Source organism: Anopheles funestus, chromosome 3RL (genome assembly GCF_943734845.2).
Source record: "Anopheles funestus chromosome 3RL, idAnoFuneDA-416_04, whole genome shotgun sequence".
Lineage (NCBI taxonomy): Eukaryota > Metazoa > Arthropoda > Insecta > Diptera > Culicidae > Anopheles > Anopheles funestus.
The window spans coordinates 50,753,637-50,775,253 of record NC_064599.1 but is presented as its reverse complement, the minus strand read 5'-3'; the positions used below and the strand labels follow the sequence as shown (position 1 = coordinate 50,775,253).

The 21,617-nt window shown below is 45.9% G+C and overlaps 1 protein-coding gene across 1 annotated transcript; it reads right to left on the bottom strand.

Annotated features, from left to right (window-relative positions):
• Positions 1-7,862: 7,862 nt before the first annotated feature.
• On the bottom strand, positions 7,863-14,908 carry LOC125769493 (uncharacterized). Its single transcript, XM_049438227.1, has 3 exons — positions 14,406-14,908; positions 11,559-14,223; positions 7,863-7,951 (listed from the first exon to the last, which is right to left on the bottom strand). Exons 2-3 carry the CDS (start codon positions 14,203-14,205, stop codon positions 7,863-7,865), a joined length of 2,736 nt encoding a protein of 911 aa, XP_049294184.1. The 5' UTR covers positions 14,206-14,223; positions 14,406-14,908.
• Positions 14,909-21,617: the final 6,709 nt, after the last annotated feature.

The following is a 21,617-nucleotide window of genomic DNA, read 5'->3' as shown; positions in this document are numbered from 1 at the left end:
ACGGTCGGATACAGCTGCAAACGCATGGTGTCATTAGATACGCGTCGGACGGCTTCAATCTGTTCCTGTTCCTCTTGGAGGCTCGCGTGAATACGAACCGCGATATAAATGTCCGCGTACGACTGACCCGCAGTTGGCTTCACCTTGATTATCGGCTTCATCTTAGGCAGTTCCTGTTGCAGACCCTCCGACTGCATCTCTAATGGCTGGTGTTGTTGCCGCGCCTGAGATGGGTGTTCTTCTTGCCGTTTCATCTTCTTTGGCCGCTGTTGTTGTTGCGTCCAGCAACGAGCCCTTTCTTTCTAACCGTTGCCAAAAGTATCAAGAAACAGTTTTTCTAATGATAAAGTACAATCTTTAATTAAAAAATCACTGTTGCTTCTCAGGCTGTTTCTATGGAAAAAAAGAGAACTAGCGTCCCTTCTTACGCACTTTTATGCTCTTTTTTTACAACCGATCGCGGTCGTTACTCCTTTCCGAAGTTCATCCGAGCCGCCCGCAATCCTTCGGATCGGATGAATATCCCTAAACTTGTCCGCAACCGTCTCGCTCGGTCGTTTCGCTCCTCATTTCGCTCGCTCATCTGGCGCTGTCAAACGTTGGGCCGTTGTTGTAAACAACACTGACCCCCGGTGTTTGACCACGTTAAACACCTCCATGCGGTTCAACGTTAATACAGGCGATTTTTACGGCCGGTCGTTCCAGTATCTTTCGGGTTCCTAGTTGCACGTGAACTCGGCGAACCACGCCGTCTTTCGATGGTAAGAGTTTGACGATTCTTCCTTTAGGCCAGCATCCTCTCGGTAAGGCGTCATCCACCACTAGCACGAGGTCTCCTTCTCTTAGAGGCGGTTGTGGCTGAAACCATTTGCTGCGACGCGTAAGGGTAGGCAAGTAAGAAGCTACCCACTTTTTCCAAAAATGATCTGCGTACAATTGTGATGTCTTCCAACTATTCCTAAGTGCTGCGGAAGAGTCATCAAATTTAGTTATTGTTTTTGCCCCGGAAGATGAACCCAGTAGGAAGTGGTTTGGTGTTAGTGGCGCCTCTTCTTCGCTGTCAACCGATACGTGTGTTAGTGGACGCGTGTTGATAATTTGCTCCACTTCGATTAACCAGTTAGCAAATACAGCGTCTGTCGGTGTTTTTGTAAACTGTATGCTGGAGAGTGTTCGCTTTATCGATTGTACCAACCTCTCCCATGCACCGCCGAAATGTGGAGCCCCAGGTGGGTTAAATCTCCACTTTGTGTCTGGAAGGTATACTGCATCAATCAGCTCATCGAGATCAATCTGCTTAGCTGCATCCTTCAACTCACGATCAGCGCCGACGAAATTTGTTCCTCGATCGGTCACGATTTCAATAGGAGTGCCTCTACGTGCAATAAAATTGCGAAGCGCGATTATGCAGGCGCTTGTGTTCAGAGTATGAGCAACCTCTATATGAATTGCCCGAACTGTTAGACACGTGAACAGCACACCCCACCGTTTCTCCTGCCTCCGGCCGCTGGCAACCAGAAAGGGTCCAAAATAATCAATTCCGGTGTAGGAGAACGGTCTGGTGAACGGTGACAGTCGGGCTAGTGGTAGTTCACTCATCACAGGCGGTCGCGGGTACGCTTGTCGAATCCTGCATATAAAACAATTGCTCCTTACTCTGTGACACGCGCTTCTTAAAGCAGGTATGTCAAAACGTTGCCGCACTTCGTTCATAACAGTTTGGTGATTTTGGTGTTTGTACTTCCAGTGATATTCTGCTACCACCAGATCCGTCACCCAGGATCTTTTAGGGAGGATTATCGGCCTCTTAGTATTATCACCTACATAACGACATGCGTCGATTCTTCCACGTACCCGTAAAACGTCGTTATCATCGATGTAGGCACTGCGTCTAAAAAGAGGACCGTTTTTGTTACTGTTATTCTTCGTACCTGACTTATTTTCTTTTAGCAGATGGTAGTCTTCGGGGAACTCTGTCTTCTGCACTTCGATGAATATGGACCGCTCTGCTTGTCGTAATTCATCCGTTGTAAGATGTCCACATTGCCGAGCTGCCATGGGTGATCGAGCATTGTTGATAAATCGCCACAAATAAGCGATGGCGCGATGCAGACGTCTCCAGTTAGAGAATCTCTCGAAGTTAATAACTGGTGTTGATACCCGATGGAATGATAACGTTGATTTTATCTCCTCTTCGGTCATCCTAGGCTGGAAACTATCCAGTTGCCACGCGTTCTCTGGTTGTTGCAGAAATTCGGGCCCTTGAAACCAGCTTCCACTTGTGAAGTGTCTGTTCAGGTTGGACCATTTTGTTCCTTCATCGGCTACGTTGCGTTTCGTCGATACCCAGTGCCATTCGTTAACTGTCGAGTTCTCCAAGATTTCACTTACGCGATGTGCCACGTAAATGCTGTATTTTCGATGATCAGCATTTAGCCAGCATAACACATCTTTGGAGTCCGTCCACAAGTATCGACGATCGATTTTTATTCGATGCGCTGTTTCGATAGCCTTCATCAGCCTGACCCCCAGTATGGCTGCCTGTAATTCAAGCCGAGGGATCGATGTATATTTTAACGGGGCTACCCTGGTTTTAGCACCAATCAACACTACTTCGCGATGATCTTCGGATTCAAACCGAAAATATCCTACAGCTGCAAATCCATCTTTTCCGGCATCTACGAAAATGTGTAGTTGAATCTTGCACTTGTCGATGTCAACTGATTTACGGTAGCAGCGCGGGATTCTAACCGATTGCAGGTGAGGTATGCATGCTAACCAATCTTGCCATTTCTCTTGTAGCTCGCTGGATATTTCATCGTCCCATCCAACCCCGGATCGCCAAATTTCCTGCAGCAACACTTTCAAAAAGAATAAGAAACCTGCGATTAATCCCAACGGGTCGTAGATGGACATGAGCATACTTAGGAGTTGTCGTTTGGTCGGCTTTACTTTCCCCTGAAGGATGGGTAGTTCTGGTACTTTAAACTGGAACGTATCTTCTATCGAGTTCCACCACATCCCCAGAACCTTTTGTGTACTCGCAGCAGGATCGATATTCATGTCCTTTTCCTGACTGTTGCTACCTCCCACTGCCCGTAGTACTTCGGTATGTGTTGCCATCCAGTGATGCAACTTGAATCCTCCTTGTGAGTGGATATATTTCACGTCTGTGGCAAGCTTAACCGCTTCTGGAACACTTTCTACGCTAGTGAGCATATCATCGACATAATGATGAACTTTTATGCATTCGACGGCCGAGGGAAAACGATCAGCGAAACGATCAGCGTTCATATTCTTGACGAATTGCGCACAGCTGGGAGAGCAAGCTGAACCGAAGGTCATTCTTACCATCACGTATTCATCCGGGTCTTCTTGTAGGCGATCAGTCCTCCATAAAAATCTTTGACTGATTTGATCCTTCTCGTTGATAATGACCTGATGATACATTTCTTGGATGTCCGCTGTTATCGCTACGCGAAATTCTCGAAATCTGCTAAGCACCGTCGGTAGAGGAGAGAGAAGATCAGGTCCCGTTAGTAGCATGGAATTAAGAGATATCCCGTTTACTGCTGCTGCTGCATCCCACACCACTCGCACTTTGTTTGGCTTCTTTGGGTTGAATACAGGAAAGATCGGTAAATACCATTTTCTAGGATGTTTTATGTTACGTTCTTCCTCAGACAGTTTTCTAACGTATCCCTTTTCTATGTGTTCTTTTAGCACTTGTTGCATCATCATCCGAAGCTTCTCATCCTTCGCCATCCGACGCTCTAAGCATGCCAAACGCCTAACAGCCATAGATCGGTTATTAGGAAGTTTCACATCATCATAACGCCACAGCAATCCAGTGGCGTATCGCTCTCCTCGTAATTTGGTGTTTTCACTAAGCATGATGCTTGCCCGTTCATCATCGTTCGAGAGCGACTTGATCTTTCCTTTACATCGTGGTTCTTCCAATGCGAAACTACCTTTTAGCGCCAGATCTATTCTTGCATCAATGTCCTGACAATCGCAAACATGAGCCCTATGACACGCCAAAATGCTGCTGGTATTGCTCATTGAAGATGAATCGCAACCCGAAAGTACCCATCCTAAACGCGTTTTAGTGGCAACCGGTTCATTTACTCGACCCTCTATCGTTTTCAGCGGCACAGTGAGGTGATAATTGTTCATCCCAATTAGAATGCGCGGAGGAGTAGCAGCATACTGCGCTAGTGGGATGGAAGCTAGGTGGCGATGTTTTGTTCTAAGGCGATCCATATTTACAAGTTGGGCGGGTAAGCCAAGGCGTCCAACCGTTCGCACATTCGATGCTTCGAAAACCTGAGCCCCGGCGGATGTCCCTATTATATCAACGCTCACCTGTTTCGAGTCTCGTTCCGTTCGATGCTGTCCTCCGGTCCATTTTAGGCACAATGGCCGGTTTGGTCCGTCCAGTCCCAACTCATCAACCAGTGATTGCTCAACCAACGAAACCGATGCTCCCTCGTCCAGAAAGGCAATAGTTTTTACCGTCTTCGTTCCAGCGCGAAGCTCGACCGGAATGTATCGCAGCACGATGTTGTCGTCGGTGACTGTAGAGTGAGAAAAATTTGCCTCCTGCTTTCCCTTACCTGCCTTATTGTGAAGCGAAGGGTGATGCTTTGCCGTACAACCTTCTTTGCCACAGGCGCTTGTTTCTTTGCAGGGCGCTCGATGTTTCCTTAAGCAGCGTTTGCATAGGTAGTTTTTCTTCACGATGTCCCATCGATCGGCGATGCTCTTCTGCCAATATGAATCGCACTCGTACAGTTGAGCACATCCATTTTCACATGCACACTTTGCTTCCGTGGTGTTCTGTGAGGGAGAGTTAGTTACGTGGGTGTGAACGTACTTACTATTCCTGTCGGAGTGCGCTGCAGGATTAGTCACCGATTGCGCTGCTTGTTTGATGGTTTGCATCCACTTTCCAAAGGCCGCCAGGTTGACCTTAGACAGCGTAATACGGTGTAGACCCCACATCAGCTTGACCATGGGGGGAAGACATCCAACGAGCTCATCCAACAGGGGACCGTCATATCGATCTTCGACGCCATTGGTTCTCACTGTAGCACACATTTCGTCGACGGATATGGCGAACTGGATGAGCGATTCCAATTTTTCAGTTTTCGGTGGCACTTGACGACGAATTTGGCTTAGCAGGGTTTGCACGATTATTTCCGGACGACCAAACGATGTTTTTAGCTCTTCCATTACTTCCTTCAGATTTGCTGCATTTCTAAGCCGTCCTTGTACCGCTTTAAGAGCTTCTCCCTTTAATGCTTGTTGCAGCCTCACTATATTTTCTCCATCGGAGAATCCACACAGTTCCGTCGTTTCGTAGAACGATGATTCGAACACGGACCACTCCTCGGGTTTGCCGGTAAACGTAGGTAATTTGGAACTGACGGAACGTCTCGCTAGCACCTGACTCTGACTAACGTTAAGAGTACCGTCTTGTACCGCGATGGACGACGAGGTGGTTCCATTTTCCCGCCTGGCTCCTTGCGGATTATCATCTCTGTTCATTCGTTGAACAAACGTCTCTAACACTGACTCGAGCCGTTGTACCACATCAGACTCCGGTCTGCGCGGTTCACGAGCCGCGTTTATTTCTTCCATCATGCGATGGAAGCTTCTGCTAATTTCGTCCCAAACGACGTTAGCATTTCGAACGGGCGATGCAGTTGATGAATCAAAGGGAGGATTCGGTAGAGAGGAGATCACTTCTGTCGATCTGGCTCTTGTGAATGGCTCCTGATTCACCATGTTCGATCCCGCCATTTCCCTGGCGCCTGGACTGGCTACGATGGGCGTCGCACGATGCAGAGTCGATGATGCGGGGGGCGGCGTTCCGGGCGCGCACAGGAGGCATGTCCAATCCCTACTATACACAGTTTCATCTTCATTCACACAATCCAGATGAAACATCCGTTCGCATCGATCGCATTCCACTGCATTATCGGTATTTGCACCGTTGCACACAGCACACACTTTGCCTTCCATTGTCCAATTGCAAGGGCCTTCTTGTTTCACTTAACACTGACGCTGCGGTTTCGCTTAAAACGTTGCGGTTTCGCTTTCGTACCGGGTTTGTGAAACTAAGCAAATGATTTTTTAAACTGTTGCGTCCAGCAACGAGCCCTTTCTTTCTAACCGTTGCCAAAAGTATCAAGAAACAGTTTTTCTAATGATAAAGTACAATCTTTAATTAAAAAATCACTGTTGCTTCTCAGGCTGTTTCTATGGAAAAAAAGAGAACTAGCGTCCCTTCTTACGCACTTTTATGCTCTTTTTTTACAACCGATCGCGGTCGTTACTCCTTTCCGAAGTTCATCCGAGCCGCCCGCAATCCTTCGGATCGGATGAATATCCCTAAACTTGTCCGCAACCGTCTCGCTCGGTCGTTTCGCTCCTCATTTCGCTCGCTCATCTGGCGCTGTCAAACGTTGGGCCGTTGTTGTAAACAACAGTTGTTGTTGCGGCTGCATAACCAGCGTCGCCAGCATCTCTTTTTCTTTGCGAAGATCCTCGAGGAGCCGGTACTCCTCGCGCATGTGCTTTTCATGCAGCGTTGCTTCCGTTGCCAGCTTTTCACGCGACTGCTTTGCTTCCGTATCCATCTGAACACGCAAATGCGTTATCTGCTCTTGGAGGTCGCGAACCGACAATGCCAGCGCATTGTTTTCGGCGTTAACCTCCTCAAGCTGTCGCTGCAATTCCGACGGCGGTGTGCTAGTAGCCGGCATCGGTGTCTTCTTTATCGGCACCTTAGGCTCCATGATTGTCGGTAGCCTCTTCGCTGACGATGACGGTGGGACCATGGGCTTCCCTTCCACTGAGGTGATCTGCTCTGAAGTGCTTCGTGTGTAGGAAAAGAAGCGTTGTCTCCCAGCGATTCAAGAGATGCAGAGCTTGAAGAACGGGTTAAAACTGGCGGATTAAGCGAATCAAAACATTTGTCGGCCTATATATATATTTACCACTTGGACTGGTGCAAGCTACCGCTTCGGCAAACGATGTGACTGCTTTATACGCTTCGAACAAGGTATCGCATAGGTCGGTTTGACCATGTGTACTCCTTCACCAATTCACTCGGTCAACACGTCGTTCGACGCGTCTCGCCGTCGATTCCGAATTGTACTAACTTTTTCGTTTCCATCCAGTTTGCTCACGAAGCAGCGCATATCTCTTCCCTTTCGGATGCTCAAATCAGACAAAGCGTCTAGAGACCGGTTGACCACCAAAACATCAACAATCGCAGCCGGCTACGAAATACAGGCGTCTCCCGAGATACGACTGTATTTGGGACCGAAAAAAGAGGCCGAAGCAAGCCGTAGGTCGTTAGTCGAGAATACATCTTTAATAACAATACATAGAGAGTCGAAAGCTTTATTCAAATATTCTAGAGGAAAACATAATCTAGAAATCGTTTTGAATATTTCCTTAAAATATTGATCGAGAATGTATAAGATTCTTCCAACAATTTAATTTTTATATTCAATGAAGACTATGATTTTTTAACGGTTACCGATAAAAATTAAAACAACTGTTAATTTCAGCAAAATAGCAACTGCCAACTGTCAAGATCCAAATCGTCGTATTTGCGAATCATCGTATCTCGAGGGGATCGTAATTCGGGGGACGCCTGTATGCAAAAGACAGCCGGACAGGCTCAGTTTCTCGATTTACAGTTCGATGTTGGAGAGTTCACATGTTTCAAAGAAATTGTACTACATATTACGGTAAAATTATAATAGGACACGCGTTTGAAATTATGTTTCTAATTTTTCATGTTTGTTTTACTCACATTAAGACGAATTTTCACAAATTTTCATTTTTCAATTAACAAAACTGAGCATTGATATTGTTGATATTGTTACCGTGGCCATGACATTGTAGATGTTCTGACTGTCAACCAAATCGAAAGCTAAAAAAAAGAGGAGAAAGAAACATATATGTAAACAACATTAAAAGAAGCGTTTCGAAACTATCGTGTTTTTCCGGATTTTTCGGCAATAAAATTGTTTTATTGCTGAAATTATCAATAAGGTATTTATTCTTTTGAAGCGATTCAAGTGATATTCGTTTATGTATCACGATCATGATTGTGTAGCCGGTACCGATTCGTAACATGATTGCACGTTGAGAACGAAGGGGATTGAAAGAAAGAAGGGGAAATTTCTTCATTCTCGCTACTCCTAACCAACACTTTGAATCCTGTCGGAGAGAGTGGCATTATGCTTTTCACTGTATCCTTTCTTTTACTGCAAAATTGCTTTTCTACTTTTGTCTTGTCTTTGGTGCATTCATATATGTTTGGCCTTTGCTGAAGACGGAGGTGTGTGCGCAAGCGTAATCGTGTTTTGTAGAGTGATTCTTTGTACCGGTAAGCAGTGTGAAAACTAGTGCATATAATAAGTGAACTAATTTTGGACCATACGTCAGCTGATGGAAAGATCCTGGTTGCGGAAGAAGTGAAGCGGAACATCGGATGCGCAGTGGTAGTGGTCAACAAAAAGAATGAGAAATATGTACGTGATTGTTTGCATAGTTGAACCGCCGCATGCCAGGACAAACCACATCCCAGATGGTAGAAATTCACGCACACTAATAAAGAATAGTTGGAATAAGAGTTGGATTTAGAGCCTGAATTGGCGAAGCTTATTCCTTCTTCTTCTTCTTCTATTTTATGAGAAAGGCTGTATCCTCCTATTGTGGCGACTACCACAAAATTTACGCGGCTTGATTAAATACTCTTTGGATTTATTTTTAAACAAATCAAAGATTTGTATCCTCTTCCGACCTGCCGCGTTCGCTTCGTCTTTTGGAAAGAAAGCTTTTTTCCTACTTCCTATTCGTCCTGACCTATCCTTTTCACGTGGCCTACGCACTGTGTTTATATCGCCCGCTTCTCTTCTTAAGCTAGTCCTTTAAACCGTATGATCGAGTTCTTTATCTAGTTTGAGTTTAGGTTGAATCTTACCTAAAATTATCGCGCGGCTAGCTTTGTTCGCAACACCCCTACCCGTAACCTTGGTCTATCGCTCAGGTCGAGCAAGTGTTACCTCCTATCTCAAGAACTGCTAGCTTTGACGTTGCCCTTTTAAACAATCCACTTTTCGTTTTCACCCAGGCCTGTCTACATCTTCCGTCGTTTGATATGATCGTGTCTTCTACAATGCCTCTAACCCACAACTTTCTCTTTTTACCGTCCACTACATACACAAGGTCGCCCACTTTCAACGGTTTCGATTCATCAATCCATTTAGTCCGGTCATTTAGCTTCGTCACATACTCCTTTATCCATCGCTGCCACATTTCCTCTGCTAGCAACTGAGAGCGTTTATAGTTGTCACGAAGGGCTTCCGCTGCATGTGGAACTGGCGGTAGAAGCTGGGGCTCATTTGGAGATACGCCTCGTAAGAAGTGGTTTGGTGTCAACGAATCCACGGTGTCATCAGCCACGTATACGAGCGGGCGAGAGTTTACCAAATCTTCTGCTTCTAAAACGGAAGTTAAAAGGACTTCGTCTGTTAGTCTTACGCCACTTACCAACACTCCAAGAGCTTCCTTCACGGTTCTAACTAGCCGCTCCCATGCGCCACCCATATGCGGAGTTCCGGGTGGAATAAATCGCCAGCTTGTGTGAGCGCTCGTGACTTCTTCCGCGCATTCTTCCTCGATATCGCGGATTTTTTGTACGATTTCCTTGCTGGCGGCTTTCAGGTTGGTACCGTTATCCGAAATAAACTCCATAGGCGGTCCTCGACGACATACGAATCTCCGGATAGCCATCAAGCATGCCGAAGCGCTCAAATCGTGAGCGATCTCCAAATGGACTGCACGAACCACCAAACAAGTGAATAAGACTATCCACCTCTTTTGTCTGCTGCGCCCTACTACCACTTCTATGGGCCCAAAATAGTCAACGCCTACGCGACTAAACGGGCGTTGGTGGTGACTCAGCCTTTCAATTGGCAAGGGTGCCATCCTGGGTACAGTAGGACGATTTTTATTCACTTTACACCACGCGCAGACACTGATGACTTTCCTAACTTCCGCGTTTAAATGTTCGATGTAGAACCGTTGCCTTAACTCGTTCTTCACTGTTTCGCGAAATGCGTGTCCGTTTTTCTCGTGGTAATGTTGTATAATTTTCCTCGTAACTTCATGTCCTCTAGGTAATATGATAGGAAACCTTAAATCGAACGGCAAAGTTTCCGCTGCTTTCGTCCTACCATCCATTCGCATTATTCCGTTTTCATCTAAGAGTGGCGTCAAACGGTAAATTTCACTACTTTTCTCCAACGCATACCACTGATCTGATGGTTTATCCTGGTTGTTGACGAGCACTTTGAGTTCATCTGCATAAGCTTCTGCTTGAGCAATCTTAAGTAGGAAACATTCCGCCTTCTGATACTCCTCCTGTTTCAACGGAACCCGTATGAATTTCACATCTGTTTTTAAGTCCTTCTTTTGTATCCTTGTTCTTGCGTTTTCCTGTACAATGTCCAATGTTTTCTCCATAGACTTTGTTGGTTTAATACATTCGATATTGTAACCAGCTCTCCTTCTTTTCAAGTTAGATATAAATCGAATTGCACAAGCCACCACGCGTACCATAACTGTCCATTTCGAAACTCTCGTTACAACTTCAAATGATTCTTGTAGTCGCACATCATGGAACAAATGAGTTGCTCGTAACTCCTCTTTGATATCTGTAGATAATTTCGGTTGTTGCGGCCAATCCGATTCAGGTTGGTAGAGAAACTTTGGTCCTTTAATCCATGCACTTTCCTTTTCGAAACATCCCGAAATTTTCTTAGTCAGCACGTCCGCGACGTTTTCTTCCGTAGGAACCCATTTCCAGTCTACCACTGAAGATAATTCTAGTATTTCTCCTACACGAAATGCCACGAAAGGCTTGTATTTACGCTGGTTGGATCTTATCCACGATAACACGGTTTGACTGTCACTCCAAAAGTATTGTTTCGCTATTGAGTACCTGTGATTATTTTTCACCGTATTTGCTAGCCTAGCGCCTAATAACGCTGCCTGTAGTTCCATGCGAGGAATGGTTAGCTGTTTCAAAGGGGCCACTTTTGTACGACTCATCACTAAAGCACAACGAACTTCGTTTCCTATCGCGACTCGAAAATACGCGACGCAACCATACGCGTTTTCACTTGCATCAGCAAACACATGAAGTTGTATTTCGGCTAATTCGCGTGACACTGCATTACCAAAGTAAGATCGCGGAATCTTCACGTCTTCGATAGCATTCATCTGCTCTTTCCATAATTTCCATTTTTTGTATTCTTCATCGTTAATGTCCTCGTCCCAAGTACACCCGGTTCTCCACAAGTCCTGTACCAACATTTTTCCTAAAATGGTAAGTGGTGATAAGAGTCCGATTGGATCGAATATAGACATAACACATGCTAACACGATACGCTTTGTAGGATGTTCGTCTCGTTTCATGATTTGAGGGGTTGCAAACCTAAAGCAATCACTTTTCACTTCCCATATCATACCTAGAACACGATCAGATGCGTTTTCGCCGGATTTGTCACTTAGATGGATCATTGATTTGGCCGTTTCCTCACCCATGTCCGTACAGAACGTTTCCGCGTTGCTCACCCAGTTTCTAATTAGAAAACCTCCTCTCGAGTGAACGTATTTTACATCCTTCGCTAGTTTCAACGCTTCATCTACGGTATCGGCACTGTCGAAATAGTCGTCAACGTAATGACGAAGTTGTATTGCTGCACAAGCCTCTGGATATTGCTCCCGATGTTGCTCCGCGTTTAGGTTTTTTACGTATTGCGCAATACAAGGGGAACACGTTGCTCCGAAAGTCGCCACGTCCATCACGAAAATTTGCGGGTCTGTTTCTCCACTACCAGCTGTGAACAGGAACTTCTGTGCCTGTTTGTCTTCTTCGCTGATTTTGATTTGGTGGTACATCTCTTTAATGTCACCACCGAATCCAATACGTCGTTCACGGAAGGGGAAAATCACGGATGGTAGTGAACACAACATGTCGGGCCCTTTTAGTAATTCCGAATTCAAGCTCACGCCTCGAACTGTTGCCGCTGCATCCCACACCAATCTTATTTTCCCTGGCTTGCGAGGATTCTGGACTACATTCAGCGGAAGGTACCACACACTGCTTGCTGGGGTTTCTTCAAGTTCCTTTTTCGTGATCTTATGCGCGTACTCCTTCGTTGTATATTCATCAATCAGTTTGCGCACAGCTCGTTCTAGTTGTGAATCTTTCATTAGTTTGCGTTCTAGTCCAGCCAGTCGCCGCTTAGCCATCGTGAAGCTTTCAGGAAAGTTTCTTTCACCATTTTTCCACAGTAGACCTGTTTTAAATCGTTCTCCGATTCTAGTTGTTGTCGATTCTAATAGATCACGCGCTCTTCTATCGTCGTCTGATTCTACTGCACGCGCCGATGAAATTCCGCTTTCTTCGATTCTGTAACAATCTCGTATCACGTCATGTAACTTTTCATTCGAGATTTGACCGGTCGTGTGGAAATGTATATATTCGACTTGTGGTTTCTTTTCTGGTTTTGGTCCGTAGATTGTCCAGCCTAGTTTTGTTTTCACACCTATAGGTTCATTAGGCTGACCTATCCGGGATTCGATTGGCGCAAATAAATGCAGATGGTCCAAACCTATGAGCATTCTAGGAACTTTCGCGCATTTGTCTTGAATAGGAATATCTTTAAGATGCTCATATTGCGCCTTAACCTTCGTGAGCGATAATTCTTGCTTCGGTATCACGAGTTTTGACACCGTGCGTATTCCTCTTAGCTCAAACTGCTCGGGCGATCCTGTAGCCGATAGCAGAATATTCACTTTCCTCGAGTTCTCTTCACGACGTGTCATTTCAGCTGTCCACGAAATGGTAAATGGTTCGTGATCGCCTTTCACTTGTAGCTTATCTGCAACGCCGTCTTCTAACATCGTCACCGACGACCCTTCATCTAAAAACGCCGTTGTATCGTAAGTTATGTCACCTGCACGTAGTGTCACTGCTACTACTCTGAAAATCGTCTCCTTTCTTGTGTCTCTATGAGCATTACAGCCTTCATTTGCATTCTCTGCTTTTTGTTGGTGCAATAATGGATGATGTTCTTCATTACAGTTGTCAAAGGTGCATCTTTTGGTGAATCGGCATGTTCCTTTATGGCTGTTAAGGCATGATTTACATAGGTTCAGCTTCGATACTAGCTCTAGTCGTCCTGAAACCGCATTGCTTTTAAACTTGTCACAATCACGCACCCTATGTTGCTCACTCTTGCACATCCAGCATGTTTTCATCTTCGCGGACTGGTCTGTCATCTCAGAGTGTGCGAACACGTTTGCTTGCACTTGCCGTTTATGTGTTCTATGCCTTTCATCCTTTTTTTCTTCGAACTTTGCCACTTCCGACGCATCGGTCATAATTTCATCGATGAAGTTCGCAAACACGCCTAATACCCTTCCACAATTGTATCGTTTGTATCGTACCCACTGCATCTGGTAGTCAGCAGGAAGCTTCTCTACAAGCTCATCTACTAAGAGCGGATTATTTAGGTGCTCTTCTAATTGCGCTGCCCTTAGATGATCGCACAATTGCTTAACCGCGATTCCGAATGTTATAAACGTTACAAGTTTGTTGGCGTCGGGCGGTGGAGTATTTCGCACTTTAGTTAGCAACGATTTTAGTAGCCTTTCTGGCCTACCGAATAGACAGCGCAGGTCTTCTATTACACCGGGAACTGATTCGGGTTCTAGCAAACGGCTTCTTACCGCTTCTAATGCGTCACCTTTTAAACATTCTCTTAGTCGTTGTAGATTTTCAAGGTGCGAGTAACCGCATGCTTCAGTTGTGTCTTTGTAGCTGTTATAGAACAACGGCCAATTTTCGAGTTTCCCATCAAAGCTTGGAAGACTTTTTGGCATAAACTTCCTGGCTTGCACTTGACTCCGACTTAGTATTTTTGAACTTTTACGCACATTCACCTTTTCTCGTCTTCCTTCTTCTTCCTCTTCTTCTCCTTCGGAAGAGTCACTACGTTCACTGGTAACACGTTCTCGCGATGATCGTTTTGCTATCGCACTTTTACGTTCGAATTCAAATCGCATCTCGGCCATCTCTCTCTCGTGTGCCAACTCTATCTCACGCATCTGTCGCTCATGCTGCAACTGTAACGCGCGTAAATCTTTTTCTTCTTCTTCTCGCTTATCTCCTATAGTAAGCTCATTCGTTTTACGAGCGACGGCTCGTTTACGCCCTGACGCCTGCGCCACTTGAGGCTTCGATTCCGGCGCTTGGGATGCCCCCGCTCGTTCCTCTACTTGCTCAACCATCGATGAAACGCTCTTACCTTTCGGCGTCTCGCTCTCTCTGGCTTGATCCTTGCCTTCCATGGATTTGTTTTCTCCTACAAATTCAACGTCCTGTTTCGCTGGATCGCCGCTTGTTCGGTGATTACTGGGATCGGTTAACTTTGCTGGTCCTATGCTTCGTTGCTCGATCGCCTTGCCTTTTCACCTTACCCTTTTAGCGTGCTCGATCGCTCAGCAAATGATGATATTTGTAGTTTGGAGAGAAAAGAGAAATCTTTGATGAAACTGTGGCGACTACCACAAAATTTACGCGGCTTGATTAAATACTCTTTGGATTTATTTTTAAACAAATCAAAGATTTGTATCCTCTTCCGACCTGCCGCGTTCGCTTCGTCTTTTGGAAAGAAAGCTTTTTTCCTACTTCCTATTCGTCTTGACCTATCCTTTTCACGTGGCCTACGCACTGTGTTTATATCGCCCGCTTCTCTTCTTAAGCTAGTCCTTTAAACCGTATGATCGAGTTCTTTATCTAGTTTGAGTTTAGGTTGAATCTTACCTAAAATTATCGCGCGGCTAGCTTTGTTCGCAACACCTATGCTCGTACAAACTCTTGTCCAAACTCCCATATTCAGAGGCTTACTTTCTCTATTAAGACTTCGACTATCCAGAGTCATATGTCCTTTGGTTCGGGCTTATGCTTATTTATTTATTTTTTTTATGAAAAAACTTCGTTGTCATTTAGAAAAAGTCGAAAAAAGCAATAATAAACAAGTCAGAAAAATCCAATTATTTGCCAAAACAAAGAAAACTAATGTATGTAGCTTTGTACGAAGGGGGCGGCCCGGTGGTGCATGTGATAAACGGCGCCAGTCCACTCGGCCGGACCGGGTTCAAATCCCATCCGGACCGTCCCCCCGTAGCAAGGACTGACTATCCGGCTACGTGGTAAAATAAGTCTAGTAAGCCAGAAATGGCCCGCGTGACCTCTAAGGTCGTTAAGCCAAGAAGAAGAAGAAGCTGTGTACGAAATTAAAAAATTTAATATTCAATTCAGCCTGAGTTATTACAGTTTATTTAAGACGAAAAAGTTCCACTCGCCATACAAAATGTATGGCATACCCGGGTATGCTAGTCGTAGACTTGAGGGTGTAAATTTGGTCGTAGACATTACGGTTAAATAGTTTTTCCTGTTTTTTCCTTCCAATTGGTATTTAATTTTTCCCATGTTATGTACGGATTTGCATCTCGTTGCGATTTGTATTTTTTGCAGAAAAAGATTTTGTGTCGTCCAGTTTCTGGTGCGTTGCAGGTCTGGCAATTTCCATTTTCCGCTATTTTCATTAATAGAAAAGCAATATTTGGATAAATCATGTCCTGTTAATATTCTGTTCATAATTTTTATCTCGTTAGCAGAGAGTGGTGCCTCCTCATATCAAGAAATAGTTTGATAGTTATTTAAAAATTCTTCCCATTTTTTACCCTTGTTTGTACGTTCTTCATTATACCATATCTTAGTTTTATCTATCATTTTTGCTTTTATAATGTTAGTTGTATCACAGATTCTGAGTTTGTTTTTGATTATACTTTGGGATGTAAGTCCTTTTTTGCTAATTCATCTGCTATCTCATTACCCTCTATGCCTACATGAGCTGGAATCTATCTGATTTCTGCATTTAAAATTGTGCATGTGACCAGAATGTCCTATAAGATTTCATCAATATAGTTTCTTTCTTGAGCGTTCTTTAGTGTGTAACATGCTGCTCTGCTGTCTGTGAATAAGGTCGGATTGTTTTTTTTAGGAATTCCCTTCCTTTTAGGAGGAACCCTATTTTTATTATGAACTTCCTTCCTTCCTTGGCCGGTTGGCTAGCCTTCCTCCCTTGGCCGGTTGGCTGGTCTTCCTTCTTTCTTTGGCCGGTTGGCTGTTCTTCCTTCCTTCTTGGGCCGGTTGGCTGATCTTCCTTCTTGCTTTGGCCGGTTGGCTGTTCTTCCTTCAGATCAGGACGAAAAACTGTGTCTGGTACGGGCATGCCACCGTTTATATATACTGCTGAGCGTTGTCCAAACCATTTCTTATTTTTGTTCTTTTTCCTATCCGTTGGTTGGTTTCCTGCCTGAAAACAAGGATCTCACTGTTCTCTGCCGGAGAACAAGGATCTAATTGTTCTCGCCCCGAATGGAAACTTTTCGTCCTAGGTGGCGCTGTGTTATATGTTCGTGTCCTAGGTGGCACTGTGTTATATGTTCGTGTCCTGGCTAATTAGGACGCTTTGGTCGCCATAGTACTCCCCTCTTAGACCGGTGTTACCGATAGCGCAGAGGGATTATAACTCTGCGTTGTGATCTCGTAATGCCGGTCGATATGTTGTCGTCCTTTCGTCGTAAGATCGGTGGGGGTGGGTTGCGGGTGGTGGCTCGATCAACTGTCTGTGGTGATGCTGGAATGGACGTCGGCTCTTGGGTTCGAGATGGCTGCTGGGCTGATGGCGGGATGCTCGTTGGTGCTTTTCGTCTTGGCGTCGGATCGGGTGGATCGTCTGTTGTGTAGGCCGGTTTTAGGCGATCTATAGATATCTGCCACGGTTGTCCATTTACCAGAATCTGGAAGAAATTAAGGCTTCGCTACAGATTTTGGCGAGATACAGTACAGCGAGATAGACGACTGTCAGCTCTCTGTCGTATGTTGAATACTTAAACTGGGCTTTCTTGAATTTCTTCGAGAAGAATCCTAAAGGCTGCAGTTGTCCGTCGACCAGTTGACGTAAAACAGCCGCCGGCGAAATCCGATGTCCAAAGTGATAGCTCTGCATTTGAAGCGGGGTGTGCCAACAGGGTAGCTGTTTGCAGATATTTTTTGGAGCGGTCGAATGCTTCGATGGCTTCCTGCGTCCAAACCAGTGGAGTTTTGTCCTTCTTCTTATTTCCCGGTGTCATCTTCAGCAGGATGCTCTGAGTCACCAATGCGCGGGGTAGAAAACGGCGGTAGTAGTTAACTATAGCGAGGAATTTTTTAAGCTCCCTGATGGTCGCTGGCTGCTTCATCTCGCTAATGGTTTGCACTCATTCAGGAAGAGGACGTATTCCTTCTACGTTGACCAGGTGGCCTAGGGAGGTGATCTCGCTACGGCAAAACTCGCATTTAGCTGGATTTATGGCCAGCTGGTGTTGCTCGAGACGCTGGAATAGTTGCCGTAGGTGCTTGTGATGCTCCTCCTCAGACGATGATGCGACTATCATGTCGTCGATGTATGGAAACACGTAATCCAACCCTCTCAGGACGTCATGGATGAGCCGCTGGAACGTCTGCGCCGCATTTCTCAAACCGAAGGGCATCGTGGTAAACTCGAACAACCCGAAAGTGGTTGTGATGCCCGTCTTCGGGATGTCTTCCGTGTGCAGGGGGATCTGATGATATGCTTTGTGCAGGTCGATCTTGGAGAAGATGATCTTTCCCTGCAACTGCATTGTAAAATTCTGCAGGAAAGTCAATGGATACCGGTCGGGTATCGTCTTTGCGTTGATGGCACGGTAATCTCCGATGGGGCGCCAAGTTCCGTCAGCTTTCCTGGTCATGTGCAGCGGGCTGTCCCAACTGCTATTTGAAGGACGCCACACTCCGAGTTGTACCAAGGACTCGAACTCCGCGCGGGCTGCAGCGTACTTCTGGGGAAACAATCTTCGGGCATGTGAAGGTTGGTTGTCCTGTAGTCTCAATGCGATGGGTGATGTTGGTTCGCAAGAGCGTTCCGGGTGCGATCGGTGCGGTTAGTCCGGGAAAATCCTCCATCAAGCAACTGTAGCTTATGGTCAGTCTCCCCAGGCGTATGCAGCTTAGTTAGTGCGTCTACCAGCCACTTGCGGCGAAGATCCACCAGGAGATGGAAATGCTGGAGAAAGTCGGCTCCAATGATGGCGGTCCCAACGTCCGCGATCACGAAATTCCACAGGAATGCTCTTAGGAGTCCCAAGTCCGGGCTGTACAGTGATTCCCCGTATACATCGATGGGTGTTCTGTTGGCGGCAAATAACCTCATGGAAGATGGCTTACACGGAAAAGAACTATGATGGCGAGGAATTATCGAAACGTCGGCGCCGGTATCGATGAGGAAGCGTTGCTTTGTTCGTCGGTCCACTACAGTGAGGCGAGGGCTAGCGGAGGCTAGTGTGTGAACCTCTCGTTTGATGTCGTCATGGGATTGTCATGATGATAGGGATGGCGTGCTGTTTCCTTGCCGTCGGCCGTGGAATGAGCAAGGAGCTCGACAGTTGCGCGCCTGTTAGCCAAAGTTCCGATGGTAATAACAAATCTCGTAATCCGGATTCCGCGCTGATGAGTTAGCCCAGTGTCGTGGTCGAGAGTGTTCCCGACGGTTCGTCTGCCTCAGGACTTCTTCCAATCGCTGGCTCAGTTGGTTCACTTGATGAGTGAGACGCTCTACTTCCCCACTCCTCACTTCCGATACACTTTGGTATGGGCCGGTCCGATGGTAAAGGGCGAACGAGTCCATGACGGCGTCGGCTACTTTTATCTTGTCCTCGGTATCCTTCGTGGCGGCAAAAACGGCTGATTGGACATAAGGGGGCAGGCGTCCAATCCAAAGGTCGACCAACGTGAGGTCCGTCATTGCTCCGTTCGCCGTGCGTCGCATCTCAGCTAGCAGTTGAGATGGTTTACGGTCACCGAGGTTCATGTCTGCCAGCAATCGATGTAGTCGGCTTCGCTATGATTTCTCGAAATGCTGAATCATGCTGAATTTGCAGCTTCGTAACGGTCGGTACCGGGCACGTTCTCCAAAAAATGTCGCAATTCGGGAAGAATGCTGATCGTGATTTGCGTCTTGAGGATGTTAAACCGCCTGATGTCGCTTCGCGGAGAGATGTTCAACACATCAATCCAATTCTCCAGGGCGAAGAAGAAGGTGTGGATGTCGGCGGTACTCTAACCGGGCGGCTTGAGTCGCATGGCGTCTGAACTTCGGGATGCTGCATCTCGATGGCAGCGTCACGTTCAGCGGGTACGTTGATCGTCAAGGGTGGTGGAGTGAGTCCAATAGCGGGACAGGGTACAGTTGCAAAATTATCGTTCACAGCTTTTGGCGGGCTATGCAACATGGCGGCCACGTGGCAGAGTCAAACGCTCCGCTTCGAGAAACAAGCGGTAAGGAGAGAGAAAGAAGGCTTCGTCGCCCAACTGGGGGTGAAGGAAAAACGTTTGGCGATCACCAAAACGGCGTGGGATCCACGGTGTGGGACGAAACACGCCGAAATGGAGCGGTGTGTAGCGTGTACTACCGTCGTAGGGTCGACGGGTATGGGACCACGTGGTCGACAACAGCGTTGGTACTAGTGATGGGTTTTCGGAATCGCGCCCACGGCTCCGAACCGCTTCCGAGCATAGCAACTCCGGCTCCGATTCCTGCTAGGTTAAAACCACGATTCCGCCCGGAGCCGTCCGGAGCCGTCCGGAGCCGTCCGGAATCGTCGGAATCGTCCGGAACCGTCCGGAACCGCCTAGTCGGCAGCCAGAGCCGTCGGAATCGTCGGAATCGTCCGGAACCGTCCGGAGCCGCCTAGTCGGCAGCCGGAGCCGTCGGAATCATCGAAGCCGTCCGGACGATTCCGACGATTCCGGACGGCTCCGACGATTCCGACGGCTCCGGCTGCCGACTAGGCGGCTCTGGACGGCTCCGGGCGGTTCCGGACGGTTCCGAATTTGGAGTACTGCACCTACCTTCCGGAGCCGCTTCCAAAATTTATGGAGTCATTCGGAAGCGATTCCGTTTTTTTGTCGGATTTACCCATCACTAGTTGGTACGCGACGTCGTGGGTAGAAGAGAGCGTAGGGGCCGGAGTGGTATGCTATGGTGTAGGTACGTGCGGCGAGCGACGGAAGGATCTCGTCGGGGTCACCATTTTTAGGAATTCCCGGGTAGGAACCCTATTTTTATTATGAACTTCCTTCCTTCCTTGGCCGGTTGGCTATTCTTCCTTCCTTCTTGGGCCGGTTGGCTGGTCTTCCTTCTTTCTTTGGCCGGTTGGCTGGTCTTCCTTCCTTCTTGGGCCGGTTGGCTGTTCTTCCTTCAGGTTAGGACGAAAAACTGTGTCTGGAACGGGCATGCCACCGTTTATATATCCTGCTGAGCGTTGTCCAAACCATTTCTTATTTTTGTTCTTTTTCCTATCCGTCGGTTGGTTTCCTGCCTGAGAACAAGGATCTCACTGTTCTCTGCCGGAGAACAAGGATCTGATTGTTCTCGCCCCGAATGGAAACTTTTCGTCCTTTTAGTGTTTCGTCCTAGGTGGCGCTGTGTTATATGTTCGTGTCCTGGCTAATTAGGACGCTTTGGTTGCCACAGTTTATATTGTGTTCTTTTGTTATTTCTAATGCTTTTTGTATGGCTGTGAATTCTACCGATGTTTTCGGTGCGTGTTTTCCAATTTGAATTTGGAGGAAATGTATTGTTTTGGTTTGTCGTGTTGTTTTATGAATATTCCTATTCCACATTTTTCTTCTACTTTACTTCCGTCTGTGTATATGATAGGTTTAACTGTTTTTAATTTTTGTATTTCTGTTTCATATTTTTGTTTGATGATTATTTTCCGGTGTGGATTGCTTCTTGTCACCTCTTCATCTGTTTCACATCCGATATGTTTTTTTTTCTATTGTGTTAATCTTTATGTGAACCATCTTATCAATTATTTCCTTGTTATCGGCGCATAATCTTTCATAGAATTTTTTTTTCCTGTCTGTAATGTTTCCTCTTTTATTTTTCATTTGTTCACGGTGTATTTTTGAAAAGGCTACTGTTTTAAACAGTTTTTTGTTGCTAGGTATTCACTTCTGATGTGTAGTGGACTTCTGCTGCAATTGCCATTAATGAGTTTATTGTGGTTGTTTTAGTGCAACCCGTTATTTTTGGTAAAGATTGATTTGCAATTGTTTGTTAAGATTTTCTTAGAGTTTTATTTGCATTTCCGATATAGGATGATCCCTATTCTAAGATTCCTCTGAATATGGATCTATGGGTTGTTATAATTTTTCTTGGACTTTATTTGTTTTTCTTATTGCAGATGCATCTGATTACACTTAGTCTTTTTCTGGCTATATTTTTCAGTTCTTCAATTTGTTTTTTATAATTCAGGTTTCCATCGATCCTTGTTCCCAAGTATTTATAATTGGTTACTCTTTTAATGTCAATGTTGTCAATTTTGAGCTTTATTGCTAGTGTATTTTTTCCAAATATTATAAA